Source organism: Notothenia rossii (assembly GCF_949606895.1).
Source record: "Notothenia rossii genome assembly, chromosome: 6".
NCBI classification, from domain to species: Eukaryota; Metazoa; Chordata; class Actinopteri; order Perciformes; family Nototheniidae; genus Notothenia; species Notothenia rossii.
In genome coordinates this window covers 54,352,963-54,367,974 of record NC_136909.1, presented here as the reverse complement: position 1 = coordinate 54,367,974, position 15,012 = coordinate 54,352,963, and the positions used below count along the sequence as shown (strand labels likewise).

The 15,012-nt window shown below is 41.7% G+C and overlaps 2 protein-coding genes across 8 annotated transcripts in view; one reads left to right on the top strand and one right to left on the bottom strand.

Annotated features, from left to right (window-relative positions):
* hspa12a (heat shock protein 12A) overlaps window positions 1-15,012 on the top strand; it is a 189,493-nt gene that overhangs the window by 100,573 nt on the left and 73,908 nt on the right. The gene's annotated exons all lie outside the window — the stretch shown is intronic.
* LOC307045454 (uncharacterized protein) lies at window positions 1,019-5,474 on the bottom strand. Its single transcript, XM_079691135.1, has 4 exons — window positions 5,353-5,474; window positions 4,766-4,996; window positions 3,249-3,524; window positions 1,019-3,087 (listed from the first exon to the last, which is right to left on the bottom strand). Exons 1-3 carry the CDS (start codon window positions 5,408-5,410, stop codon window positions 3,460-3,462), a joined length of 354 nt encoding a protein of 117 aa, XP_079547261.1. The 5' UTR covers window positions 5,411-5,474; the 3' UTR covers window positions 1,019-3,087; window positions 3,249-3,459.

The window sequence follows — 15,012 nt, the reverse complement described above, 5'->3', positions numbered from 1 at the left end:
TGGCCCATCAACCACAGCTCTCTCCCCCCCTCCCCCCCTGATCTTTCTTCTCCAGCAGCTAAATTAACAGTAGGTTACTCTGAGTGACCATAGACTGTATGTGACAAGTTTACAGTTAGTGACGTAACAACACCATAAAAGCTGGTGGGTTGAAAGCAATACAGGAGGTAAAAATAACTAGAATAATTGTGATTTATTTATTGTGGCTTTTATGTTTTTAGGTATAAAATGTTATGTAATTCAGGCTTATAGTTCACCCTTCTCTAAAAGCCTTCAACAATGACAATATTCATTGTAATTTAATAAATCCTTCCAACACACATTGTACAAAATAGCCTACTGTAAGTTAAGAAATCATTTCAATATGTACATCTTCTGATGTAACAACAATAACATTATAAATAGTAACATAGCTGAACATGGTATTGCACATTTAGCTTTGAGTGTTACTGACCTGAGATGTTTTTATTACATGAATTAAGGTGACTGAGGCTTTTTAACATACAGGGATGCAAACTCATCAGGTATGAAAAAGGTGACAAGGATCCGAGCCCCCGGCTCCCCCACCCCACGGAATGACAGAGGATTTTAGCAGTCAGAACAACTAAAGCAGCAGTGTTAATAATAACAGAAACGCCAAAAAGTCACATAATAGAAATATATAAAAGCATTTATTTTAAATTGTATAGCAGTCAGTTTATAATTTTGGCAGCACTGTTGAGCATTTTGAAAATGTATTTTCGTGCCTCTGTGCAAGGCTTAAGTCTTTTTATCTTTATAGCCACATGGTGTAAAGTAACTAAGTTCATAAACTCAACAAGTACTATCCTCCTAAGGCCCAAGCTGTTTTTTTACATGCATTTTTTATTTCTCTTTGCTATTTGGGCTTATTGGACCCTAATTAGAATAAAAACTAAGAATCATCTTTTGATATGATGTACTTTTAGAGAAAAATGATGTCCACATATGTGGATTCTTGGTCCGAATTTCCATAAAACCCAATTAAGTCACCATTGAGTAATAGAATGAAAAACTCTTTATTTCCACCTTGAACACAGCAGTGTTTTTCCTGACTGCTTTTGCATGTATTAATAACACATACACACATATTTTTGAACATGTTTTGAATATCAGAGTAAAAACAACATGGAAACATTGCACTTTTGCCCCTTTGGACAGTTAAAACTAATGCATGGATCATTTGAAAAGCTGCAACAGTGCAAACAGTAATTGCAGGATGACATTGTATGCCTGTAACAAAATATAAAACATTCAAATCATTTTTTAAATTGTCACGTTACGTACACGGTACGTACAACAAATGACGGAACGTCATAGTGAAAAAAATAAATAATAAATGTTGCCCCTTTTTGACAGTCACAGTATGGCTCATGTGAAATGTTGCATTCGTAATGTAAAAAATAGGATATGTGAAAGGGTGGGAACATTGAGGACAGAAGGACCCGGCCTGCTTACGGAGGCCCAGGGGTCACCTGATGACCTTCACAGAATCTCTGCCATCACACTGCCATCACCTATGTGTGAAAGGCTAAGTAACAATTGCGTTCGGTTTGCATGCACAAGAACACTTTGCAGGTCACACAGCGCACTCGGGTTCTTCCAGTGCAGCCTGGTTGTCTGCAGCGCATGGCATTCTTCAGGCCCATCATCTCTGGGAGGTGGGCATTAGCCCTCCTGCGTACCGAGACATGGGGCACCTCTGTCACATGACGTTTTACCCCTTGTTGTGCATCTTCTTCCTCTGATTGTTCCGATAGGTCAGCATCTAAACCGTGATGCTGGGCCAAGAGGATCTTTGCCACTTCCATACGGAACTCAAGGAACTGGATGGGTTTTGTCTTTGGTCCAGCACATATTGCATGGTCTTTGCGGTAGAGTAGCCAGCTGTTGGCTAAAGCCAGATCCGTGAAGTGCATGACCATCCGCATTGTCCACTTCTTAGTACGGGTGCTCATGCAATAGTAACTGATTATTCTATCGATCAAGTCAACTCCACCCATCTTGGTATTGTACTCACGGACAATGCTTGGTCGCGAAACAGTGACATATTGTTTCAACCTCTTGTCCCAGCGCTGGCAGGTGTCCTCAGGCTGTGTACCATGAACAACAGACATCAGCAATACTGGCTTGTTGTCATACCACTTCACTACACACAGTTTTCCATCTTCAGCGGACACTTCTGATGAGGTACCTCTTCCTGCGCTTTTCATGGCTTTGTCACTGGGTAACTTGTCGTTCGCTCCAGCGAGTCGGTTCTTCATTATTGTACCAGTTATGTACAGCTCCTTCTCCATCATTTGTTGCGCACCTTTGATGGTGGTGAAGAACCGGTCACAATACACTTTTGTGCCGCGTTTCAGGGTTTGACAAAGACGCTCGATGACTAAGCTTCCCAAGCCCAGGCCCTCGGGTTCTTCGACCTTCTCGATCAGTGATTGTGTACCTTGATAGAGCTCAAAGTCAAGCACAATGCCATCTGCTGTAGCACACACAAAGTTCTTAATGCCAAAGTTGGGTTGGGCTTCATTGGCAGATATTGTCTGTACGGACAGGCTCCCGTGAAGGGTATCATTTGCTCATCAATAGATGTGCAATCAGGTCGATTCAGAGACTTGCAGCCTCGCAGAATCCGCTCCAGAAAAGGCCCCACCTTCCAGAATTTGTCAGACGTCTTCAGATCTTCAGGCACATCGTCATCAATTACCACTTTTATTGCTCCCCTCAGTTTGAAGAATCTGGCACGCGTGAATCTGTCAGTGATGGCAGTGATTTTAAAGGCTTTGGACCAATACATCCTAATGGTTGGGTATCGGATGCAGGACATTAAAATACAGGCACCAAAAAAGTGGTAGACCTCATCGACTGACATGTTGAGTGGGTCCCCACTCCTAGACAGTGACATGGCATTAGAACATTCTGAAATCAGTGTCATCAGATCTCTATCGATGTACTGGTCAAAATACTCTAGTGGGGTCCAGCCATGTCTGTCCAGATCGCTTTCGTCCTGATGCTGATACTCCGCAAGGTTTGGCGTCAATGGAGTAGCCTTCCAGCGTATTCCACGTCCTGCACAACCAGAATCAGAATAAAATAGTATTTAGTATGTATAGTATTTATTGCAGTAAGTTACATTTTATCTATGTAAGCAAAAAAACTTGAATCTGTGTGGACGTTTACATGAAATTTGAAGATTTACCCTCAAGGCATGCTAAAATAATAACAATTACCTTGTTTGGACTCTCCCTTTTTATTTTTTTTGGTTTGGCTTGGTCCTGGTGTTGGCTCCTCAGAGTCATCTTCTGCACGATCAGTCTCAATCGGTACAGTTCGACATCGACGTCTGGGAGTGTGGGATGAACCTGTCCCTGTACTCTCTGTCCCTGTCAATGTAAATAAGCATTCTGCCTCCAATCCTTCACGTAGCCCTGAGGCCCTAACTCAGGGGTCGGCAACCCGCGGCCCTCGAGCCGCATGTGGCCCTTTAAGCCCTCTGCTCTGGCTCCCTTGAGTTTAGACAAAAATAAGAAGAAAATAAAGGTATTTGTAGGACTATTTAAATGTTGTTGCATGGTTGAAAATGTTTCGTATCTTGTATTTTGAGGTGATACTGTGACACATAAATAAAAAACAAAACGGTTTTAATTAGGTCAACTAAAATATGCGTCACATCCTGCTACGGTCCGCGCCAGCGCCTTTTCCTGCGGGTGAATAACCTGACCCCCGGCTCGATGAGCGAACTATGGATAAATCAAAGAAAATAAAAGTACCGGAGGAACACAGGATTTAATTCTGCGTGGACATAGTTATATGCTTTCACAGCAAACGATGCTGGTTTACCGGTATGTTCAATATGTAGAGAGAAGTTGTCAAAGGTGCTGCAGCCTTTACGTATCGAGGAACAACACGGGAGAGGAAGACAGCTGACGATCTTCAGTCATAATTCAATGGGGTATGTAATTTATTTCAGAAAACACTTTTTTATATATTCCATGGAATGCTCTTAACGTCCCGATAGCAATGAATATATTAAATACTTTGACAATAAATACATAAACAAATTAATCTCTGGAAGCCGTAGCGCTGTAAAAAGCACGACCAATCATCTGAGCCGGCCCGGCAAAAATAACTGGATGGCCTACCTGCCTGTCAGCCTTCTATCTGTGCACAAATTTATCTCGTGCCCTCATTGGTCATGTGCGCGTTCGTGTGTGTTGGAGGAGGGACTCTGTAAGAAAGTCTGAAGGAAGAGGCAGATTTTTTCCGGTTGTGTATTTTCAAACTCTAGCGCACTCGAGCTGGTTTCTCCATTCTTACTTACCCCACCGTTAACTCTTTTTAGGGTGCAGCTATATATTTTATTTATTTCAAAGTGGGCCCATTTTAATTATATATTTGTTTCCTCCAAATGTGCAGATGACTCCCCAAGTGCTGTGTTTAATTTATTTTAAAGTAGGCCTCTGTATTATTTTTAATTCTCCTTATAGGAGTTCTTTGTTTCTTATTAGAGGTTAACAGTTTTATATAACGTAATAAATAGCCTAATAAATGCAAAAAAACTGTAGTTTCTGTCTGATATAACAATAAATACAACTTTATTAGCTATCAAGCTATGAAATATGTTTTGCGGCTCCAGACAATTAATTTTTTTGGCAAAAGGAGCAAAATGGCTCTTTTGGTCAAAAAGGTTGCAGACCCCTGCCCTAACTACATAACATAAACACAAATCTACTGGGTCTTGACTAACCATTATCTGCACCACGGCGACGTTTATGTCCTCTGCTGTGCTCTGTGGGCTCAGGAATGGGGTCCTCATTGTCACTACTGTCACCCTCATCCTCACTGCTGCTTTCCTCCTGTGGTGATGGTTGGTAATTTGTATCTAGGATGGGATCATCATTGTCAGATAGGTCTAAATCTGAGTTGTCTTCATCAATCAAGCCAAGTAGCTGCATAGCTTGGTGTAAAGAAAAACGCTCTGGAAATAAAAACAATGGATTTCAATGGTACTGTACAACGTTTTAATCCAACTAATTTATGTATGTATATATGTATTTAGTGATTGAATTGTTATGTATTACATTTAGACAATGTACAGCCTTTTAGCTGCACCAGATATACTTGTTTTCTCATTTTACGTGCATGTTTACTAGTATATTAGCTGTTTCGACGAGCTTCAGTCCATAAGTACACAAACGTGTACTTCATGTTTAGCGACATGTTACGTTCTTATTTTTACACTTTTTTTTCAAAATTTGCTTGTCATGACAAATATCCAACGCTTATATAAATATCTAAATAAGAATAAGCCATGAAATAGGCAGGACTTCTTACCTGATCGATGTTTGTGTCTGGAGTGGCCACTTGAATCATCCCTCGTATTTGCCGCCATCTTGAATTTTTACCATTGTATGTTATACTCTTCTGACACCACCAGATGGCAGTATAAGTGTCCACATATGTGGCTATAAGCAGGGGTGCACATAAGTGGTACGCAGGTACGCATGCGCAACAACAATCTGAAATGCGTACCGTCACTTGTGTCACAAAGCGCATTTGCGTACCGATGTATATGTGAAGCTTTTCCAGAAGGCGGTTAGATCATCGGACGACAGAGTTGGTCTCCGTGTGCACAGACAGGGCTGCTGTTAACGTCGGCCTGTACAGCAGCACTGCGCTAAAACAGCTGATCACAACGTTCACACGCTCGATACAGAGGGCTTCATGGGAACTTTGAGGGGAGCCGGAAGTTGGAGTACCAAACACTGACTCCAGGTACTCATCTGAGTACCTCACTGAGAAAGTTGTGTGCACCCCTGGCTATAAGACCCCAATTCAGCAGTGTACACCATTGTGGACATAAGAGCTAAAAAAGTGCTGTCCACGCATGTGGCCACTAAGCCTTACTATACTTGGGCACAATTTTGAGATACTTGTACTTTATTTAAGTATTTCAATGTTTTGCTACTTTGTTCGTTTACTCCACTACAGTTCAGAGGTACATGGTGTACTTTGACTCCACTACATGTATTTAATACCTTTAGTTACTTCACAGATCTGGATTAATTAAGTGAAATATAATCAAGTGTTAAATCAGACTTTAGTTCCACCTGGAGTAAATCCACAAGCTACCCTGCAGTATACAAATTCATTCAAACTAGCTGCACCTTTACCAGCTTTGAGAACACTTTCATGATCAATCATTATAAAACATATCATATATATTATTCTGAAATGGACCAATCTGCACAATGACTACTTTTACTGTCGCTACTTCCACTATATTTTGATGAGAATACTTTTCTACTTTTACTTGAGGAACATTTTGAATGCAGGACTTTTACTGTAACAGAGTATTCCTACACTCTGGGACTATTACTTTTACTCAATTACAAGATCTGAGTACTTCTACTTTTACTCAAGTACAAGACCTGAGTACTTCTACTTTTACTCTACAAGATCTGTGTGCTTCTACTTTTACTCAAGTACAAGACCTGAGTGCTTCTACTTTTACTCAAGTACAAGATTTGAGTACTTCTACTTTTACTCTAGTACAAGATCTGTGTGCTTCTACTTTTACTCAAGTACAAGATGTGAGTACTTCTACTTTTACTCTAGTACAAGATCTGTGTGCTTCTACTTTTACTCAAGTACAAGATTTGAGTACTTCTACTTTTACTCTAGTACAAGATCTGTGTGCTTCTACTTTTACTCAAGTACAAGATCTGAGTACTTCTACTTTTATTCAAGTACAAGACCTGAGTACTTCTACTTTTACTCAAGTACAAGATCTGAGTACTTCTACTTTTACTCAAGTACAATATATATATATACTTATACCACCTCTGTTTATAGCCTATGAAAAAACCTATTAGAAATAGAAGGCTAAAGCTAACGTTAGCAGATAGTGACAATGTATGCTAGCTAGCTAGCTCAACGATTCCTTAAATAATATTGCCACAGAAAAACTTTTCAGTTCACATCACGCTCTGCCGCTCCGACAGGGAGCTCTGCTCTGAACACCTGAACGGGCCGTTCTAACAGCTGTTCACCAGCGGTCCAGTCTGTGCCACAGTGACTCCGGACGCACAGTTAATATTAACGAACGCACCCGTAGGTAATATAGCTGCTGAAGCTAGACCATCATCTCGGAGCAGCAGAGATGCATCCGGTTTTCGCTATGAGTGGTCGCATTTTCGAGAGCTCCCGCTTTGGAGGTTATTCCTCACGATTTTTTACATATTTCATCCTCATGACAATATGGATTATGGACTCCTACCTCAACTCATCAATGAGGCAACATCAATTAGAGAAGGAGAGTAATAAAAGCGGGGATAAAATGATCCACAATGACTTTTACCTTCTCAACGGCTGGGAAAGGAAACACCTCGCTTTTGGAAGTGCAAGCATTCATGCATTATTAACTGCAAACCCGACGCGAAAGTACTTACCCCCGTCAGGCAAACTAGACCGAAGAAGTATGATCGTCTTGGTCTTATTGTTAGCGGGAGACATCCATCTGAATCCGGGCCCGGTGCAGACAAGAAGCCAGTCCTGCAGGCTCGAGGAGCTAGCATCACAACTAGCATCACAACTAGCATCTCTTCCGCTGCAGCAACAATTACGCAACGACAACAGAGACTGTGGAGACAGCGGAGACCGAGGAATCAACGGAGACTTCGACATTCCCCCGGGGACGCCTCGGCAGACAGACACGCATGAGGCAGTGACGAGAGGAAGTGAACCGAGATCCGAGGGAACAAATATCCGCCAGTTTGTTAGCCACCCTGCTAGCATATCAACGGCTAAAGCTACAACGGAGCCTCCCTCCCGCCACCATCCCACCGCTCCAAGCAACACGGCAGGCCGCAAGCCGGTTGCTGTAACGGACAAAGACAAATATCTGCAAGCTGACGACATTGTGCATTTAAGCAACAAAAATGGACTACATATTTTTCATCTGAACACTAACAGCCTGAGACACAAACTGGCTGAACTCAGGCAGCTATTCATGAACGGTAAGGCAAGCATATTATGCTTTTCTGAGACCAAATTGGACAATTCCATTACAGATTCAGAGATTGAAATTGAAGATTATCTTGTAGTGAGAAGGGACAGGAACGTGAATGGAGGTGGTGTCTGCATGTACATACATAAAGACACCAATTTCAAAATCCGTACTGACCTGCATCATGAAAATATTGAATCTGTGTGGGTTGAAATTCTTTTTGACAATGCTAAATCTATAATAGTCGGGACAATCTATAGACCACCGGAACAGAGTGACTTTTATGATACATTAGATGGGTGTTTGGCTGAGGTGGGGGATGTAGAGACAATTATTATTGGAGACTGGAACACGGATATGCAACGTAAAGACACGTCCGTCTTCAAGTCCTTCGGTAGGATTTGTGATATGCACGGCTTCAGCCAGCTAATCACCCAACCCACCCGGGTATGTGAAACAACACAGACTACCATTGATCTCATTCTGACCTCTGACAAGTCCAAGATCTCCAGTAAAGGGGTTATAGCATGTGGTTTAAGTGATCATTATATGATATTCTGTACCCGCAAAAGGCTAAAACAAAATGCCGGCTTTCACAAAACAGTCATATCTAGAGACCTCAAAAACTACTCTAGCGAGGCCTTTAACCTAGAACTGGAGAGCCTGGACTGGTCAGATGAGCTCGGTGGTACGCAAGTTGAAGAAACATGGCTTGGTTTCAAAAATAAATTCTCTGCAATGCTCAATGATTTGGCCCCCCTAAGAACAACCAGGGTAAAAAATCGCGCAGAGCCGTGGATGCACTCCGGCATACTAACCGCCATGAAAACCAGAGACAAAAAATGCTCTGAGTTTCATAAAAGTCAGTCAATGATTTCCAAAAGCACGAGCAGTGAACTCCTGGCCCACGTGACTGAACTAAAAATTGAAAGAAACAGACTAAGAAATGACGTAAGCTCCATGATCAAAACTGCCAAAAAGAATTTCATCAATGTCAAAACTGAGGAAAACAAAAATAAACCCTGTGAACTTTGGAAATTACTCAATAACCAGCTTGGCTGCAGTAAAAAACTAAAAACGAGATTTTCGAACTTAAACATAAAGACAGATAACAGGCTCATCACAGACAAACTGGACGTGGCCAAGTACTTGAACATTTTTTTCCCAAACATAGCCACAACTCTTGTAAATAAATTACCCTCCCACTCAGGGCTTTTTGGAGTAGATCACATCATGACCTACTACAAAAACCTAGGGGTACGCAAAGATGATTTCAGTCTAGCAAGGGTAACATCAGCAGAGGTACTCATTAAACTGAGCGCCCTCCAACCTAACAAGGCCACTGGCCACGACAATATCCCCTCCAAATTCCTCAGAGACACAGCAACCGCCATCTCACCAGTCATAGCTCACATAATTAACCTCTCCATAAAACAAGGAAAAGTACCCAAAGACTTCAAAATTGCAAGATTAACCCCCCTGCACAAAAAGGGCAGCAAATTGGACCCAGGCAACTACCGCCCTGTTTCTATACTTACCTCCATCTCGAAAGTCATGGAAAAAATAGTATATGAACAGGTCGAAAAGTACCTCGCGGACAAGAAACTAATCTATGAATTTCAATCTGGCTTTAGAACATCCCACTCCACTGACACATGCCTTCTTTATTTAAACGACCACATCAAACAAGAGGTGGACGAGGGCAAATACTGCGGCATGGTGATGCTGGACCTGCAAAAGGCTTTCGACACTGTCAATCACCCCATTCTGATTGACAAGCTAAAAGCAATTGGTTTTGATAAACTATCGGTGAGCTGGATGCAATCCTACCTGGAGGGGAGAGAACAGATGGTGGAGGTAAACGGTACTCTGCCCCCCCCCCCCCCCCTCCCAGTGAGCTGTGGTGTTTCACAAGGAAGCATATTAGGTCCATTACTGTTCCTAATTTATGCAAATGACATGTCATCAGCATGTGACTGCAACTTGTTCCTGTTCGCGGACGACTCAGCCCTGCTGGTCTCTGACAGGAGCAGATTGCAGGTTGAAAAAACCCTCAGCTCCGAGCTCGGCAGAATCTGCACCTGGCTCGCCGATAATAAATTATCATTACACCTGGGTAAAACAGAGTCCATTCTCTTCGGTTCGAAACATAATCTCAGCAAATCCGACGACTTCTCAGTTGCAGTGGGTGACATTATTGTCACAAGTAAGAAGGAAATTACATACCTAGGATCTATTCTTGAGGCAAACCTCTCCTGTGACAAAATGACATCCAATGTAATAAAAAAAGTCAATCAAAGAACTAGATTCCTATACCGGATCTCCTCTCTGGTAAACAAAAATACCCTGAAAACTCTGGCAGGAGCACTCATTCAAGGGTACTATGACTAAGCTTGCACGTCATGGTACCATAGCACCTCCAAGGCGCTAAAAATAAAACTTCAAACATCACAAAATAAACTGGTCAGACTACTGCTTGACCTTTCCTCTAGAACCCACCTCACCTCTGCCCACTTTGACAACCTAGGATGGCTTAGAGTAGACAACAGAGTACAGCTACTTGCAATGGGCCTGGTCTACAAGATCCAATACACCTCTATGGTACCCATGTACATGTCAAAATTCTTCCCAAAGGTCAAGGAATATCATGATCATAACACCAGAGGGAGCTCCACAAATCATTTAAAACCCAGATTTGGCACAAAAAAAGGGGAATACACGTTTCGCAATTATGCCACATCAAGGTGGAACGCTCTTCCCACTACTGTAAAGGAAATTAAAACTATACTTACCTTCAAAACCTCTCTTAAAGAGCACCTTCGGGGGAGAGCATTGCAAAACTGGCTCCGGTAATGGTACAAATCTCAACCTGTCGTACAATGGACAGCTTCCCCCCCCATCTATGTATATACTCGCATTTTAGACTCTGTTACTAACTGTATATCTGTAGACTTGGTATGTCTTAAATGTCCGGTTAGGATGTATTAGAATGAAATCTAAAATGAAATTTGTAAGTAAGCCATCTGTATGTAAAAAAACACCTGTATGTAAATTGTAAATAAGCCATCTGTATGTCAAATATGTCTTGTATGTCTTAAATGATATGATGAATTGGAAATGGGGGACCCTGATGTAAACAAGACGAAAGTCTTTCTCTGGTCTGCATCCCCTTAACAATTGTATGTTTTGAGCTGTACTGTACTGTACCCAATATACAAGCTGTTAATAAACTTTTCAATCAATCAATCAATCAATCAATCAAGAGCCTTATTATACATCCATGAGCAGAGCCGACAGGCAGGAAGACTCGAGCACACAGCTCGTACTTCATTATAATATATAAAAAAAGAAAACCATGCGTGTCATGATGGCACATAACAGCTCACGGCCGCAGATTACTCCGGGTCCCAGCCCCCCCCATACCCCAAAAATATTTGTATTGCAGATCTACATGAATCACACAAACGACTTATTTTGGAGTCAAAACGGCGAATTTCGCCGAAAGGTGACAAGTTTGCATCACCGAACATAGACAGAGCACAACTGAAACATAACATCTGAGATGTAACAACATATTACACTTTTCGGGGATGCTTGGGATGTGAGTGAGGGACACGGCTTAGAACGGGCGTGTCGCCTGGCAGGACAGGAGAGTGTGTGCACCAGTCTGCCTTGATCTATGAATTCATGTCCGTGACACTCACTGCTGCCCACAGCTGTTTTATAGAAGGAAATTCCTTCACTTCATGAAAGTGTTTTAACCACACACAACTCTACACACACATGACGGGTGTTATTTTCCCCATAAGGAACAAGTCGCTGCAAATTATCCCGCTTATTACACGGCCACATTCTCAACAAAGTAACGACATGACTCCCAATATTAATTGAAACGCTTTTATGAATTTAGAAAATGTTTTTATGGATTGAAAAAATAGTTGTATGTATTGATTTAAAAAATAGTTGTATGTATTGATTTAAATTGACATGCATCCGCTAAGAAAAATAGTCCGTTGTTACAGTTTTTTAAACAGTCTGAATGAAACGGCAGCTCTCAGCTGTGTATTTACACAACTAATGGCCCATCAACCACAGCTCTCTCCCCCCCTCCCCCCCCTGATCTTTCTTCTCCAGCAGCTAAATTAACAGTAGGTTACCCCCTATTCACAAGCAAAGAAGCGAAGGAGTCTAAAAATGACAACGTGAACGGAAAACAACTTTTAGTTGGCCGGCTGTAAGCGGCGTTAGGGTCGAGCTTGACAGCTCCACACCGAGGGAGAGGCCTGCCGATGCGGAGCCTGAAGAGGCTTCAACAACGGCCACATCCGCCGGCATAGTGACACCGTCTGTATTAGTAGAAGAGTGTTTTTATAGCAATTGATCGCATCCGCGCTGCTGCGCCAGTCAACAGAGCGTGCGTGTGACATATTTAGTAGCAGGATGTGCTCTGAAAAATAGGGCTCCCCGAAAGCAAATGGGTAATTCGAAAACTGACAGAGCTCCCTCTATACAAATCAAACTGTAGAAGGTGTGAAAGCACCTATTGTTTTAAATAATGGTCGGAATGTGACCTGTGAGCCTTCTGAATTACCGTGGGACAGCACATTCTAAACTAAAATGTTCAATCAATAAAGTAACATCTTATCTTATCTTAATAATATCTTCATATTAATAATAAATCATACAGTATGTGTCCGAAAGGGAGCAGGAGGAAGCAAACACAAAAATATACTGCATATTAAAGCAAACGATTGTAAAGGTTAAAGTATGAGCATAACAAATAAAGAAGTGTAATGTAAACATTTACATTATGATTATTTAATATATAAAGACTATATATTATTGAATTACAAGATTAGATATACTTTAGTTGATCTAAAATATTGATGTGTTCAAATGCTCTTCAAAACACAACTGAAAGTCCATGAAACTTGTCTTTCTGTATTTGTGAATGAAGCGCCATCTCCTGGTTAAAACCTGAAAATGAAAATCTGGCAACGCCCTCTTGGAAAATAGTGGGAGGGCTTAACATTCCTCTATACTGGTATTTGGAAGGTAGTAGGCAGGAAGCTGTAAGCTGGAGTCCGAAATTCAGTGCTACATCTGTATACAGCAAAAATAAAATACATGATATGCAGAAAGAGCATGAGCAGCATAAAAGCATTTACCACATGGCATTACAAGGTAGCAGCTATGATATATAAAGTGCAAGATAAGATAAAAGCGCTACATAAAGTGCAAGAGGAGATACCCCTGTGTTAAAGTGCATTTATTTAGCGGTGATTACGTGTCTGTTTGTTGCTCAACCATTCTTTAAGTTGACCTTTAAAACTATTGAGAGTGGGACAATCCCGTATCTCAGTTGGGGGGCTATTCCACAATGAGCTGCCTTTAATGGAGAGGACATTTTGTCCAAAGGTGGTCCGTCTGTGGTGGACTTCACAGTCTCCTCTGGTTTCTGACATAGTGCTGCGTCCAGTGTGTTTTCTGTGGATGAATTCCCCCAAGGGGAGGGGGGCCAGCCCATGTAAATATTATTTTTTTAAAAACACATACTTTTAAAAGACATAAAAATGTCAAAAACTCAAGAAATTGTGATTTTCAAGGATGGTACAGTGGTGGTATGACTGTGGCTTTCTGTCAAACACCTGGATAGCTCTCTTGAACAGCCGTTTTATGGGTTTCAGGTGTGTGGCACAAGCAAACGACCAGTTTGTAAAACAGTATTCAATGTGGGATAGAATCATACAGTGGAGGTATGACTTTGCAGCATTGACAGTTAAGAAAAGGTCTAATTTGTTTAAAATGTTGCAAGTTGAATTTAATGGTATTGGATACTTTCTGGATATGTTTCTTAAAAAGTCAAGTGCGAGTTCCAATATGACACTCCCTGTTCAAGATACTTGCACTGGGAGACTAGTTCTATTTCTGCTCCATTTAAAAAATACATTGGATCCTTCGATCCTTAAAACTAGAACACTGATGGCTGGCTTACGCTACAAACTTCATCACCTTTTAACAAGAGAGTAAGTATATAAAACGTTATTTTGTATATTTTACACATCAGCAGAAACAGAGAGAGATGGCAGGACACTGTGTTTTAGAGAGAACCCCTCCCCCCTGCGTCAGCAAACGGCTTGCGCGGTAATACCATCGCCCAGATGGTCCGCTTTTAGTTTCCCAGACGGTGCTTGTCAGGACTCTTTTCACTTCTGGCGGCGGGGGGATATTTCCTTCTTCTTCCTCCACATTGAGGGGTAACGGTGAAAACTCTTCTTTGATCTCGCTTTTTGTTTGCGTTTCTTTGCTTTTTGTTGCACATATCTTGTACACCGCTGGTTCCACAGTGTTTCCTTGATGCACTACTTCTTCCGATACAATGGTTGCGTGGAGATCTCTGGAAGACACCAGAGTTAACACAGCCCAATCTGTTGAGGTCAACGTTGCTTTAACACTGTGGGGTCCATACGTTTCTCCATTCTTCAGATTGTAGAAATGCAGTTCATTCGCCATATAGTTGAATACGTATCCCCAAACATGTTCATTTTCCAGAAGCCATTTCTCTTCAAGATCTTCGACCGGAGGTGTTTGAACCCGGCACAGATACTGCATCCGTTTCTTGATTGGCGCTCCGGACGGATGGCGGTAAGTTGTCACAGGCGTCTCGCTGATTAAACCCGTATCGAGGCGTCTCTTGGCCATTTTTTCTTTTTGGAAAGATGACTTGATGATTGGAAATGACTGGCTTTTTATCTGCACGGGGTTCTTTTTTTTTTATCTCACTCCACCCCTTCGGTCTTCTGACATCACATAATTGGGGCGGGCCCTTCTGTCACTTTTATGCATACTAATGTGATGGAAGCGGCATTTTGTTTTAATAGACTTGGGGGCGGGCCCACCTGTCACTTTTTATGCATACTAATGTGATTGAAACATTTTTTATTATACACCATAAGGCGCAACAGTGGGGGCTTTTCACACCTGTG

Coding starts and splice junctions, on each gene's coding strand:
- LOC307045454 (XM_079691135.1), bottom strand. CDS start 5,410: ATGGCGGCAAATACGAGGGATGATTCAAGTGGCCACTCCAGACACAAA. Junction 4,997..5,352: donor CAGACACAAACATCGATCAG/GTAAGAAGTCCT, acceptor TTTTATTTCCAG/AGCGTTTTTCTTTACACCAA. Junction 3,525..4,765: donor TCGCCGTGGTGCAGATAATG/GTTAGTCAAGAC, acceptor TCTAAACTCAAG/GGAGCCAGAGCAGAGGGCTT.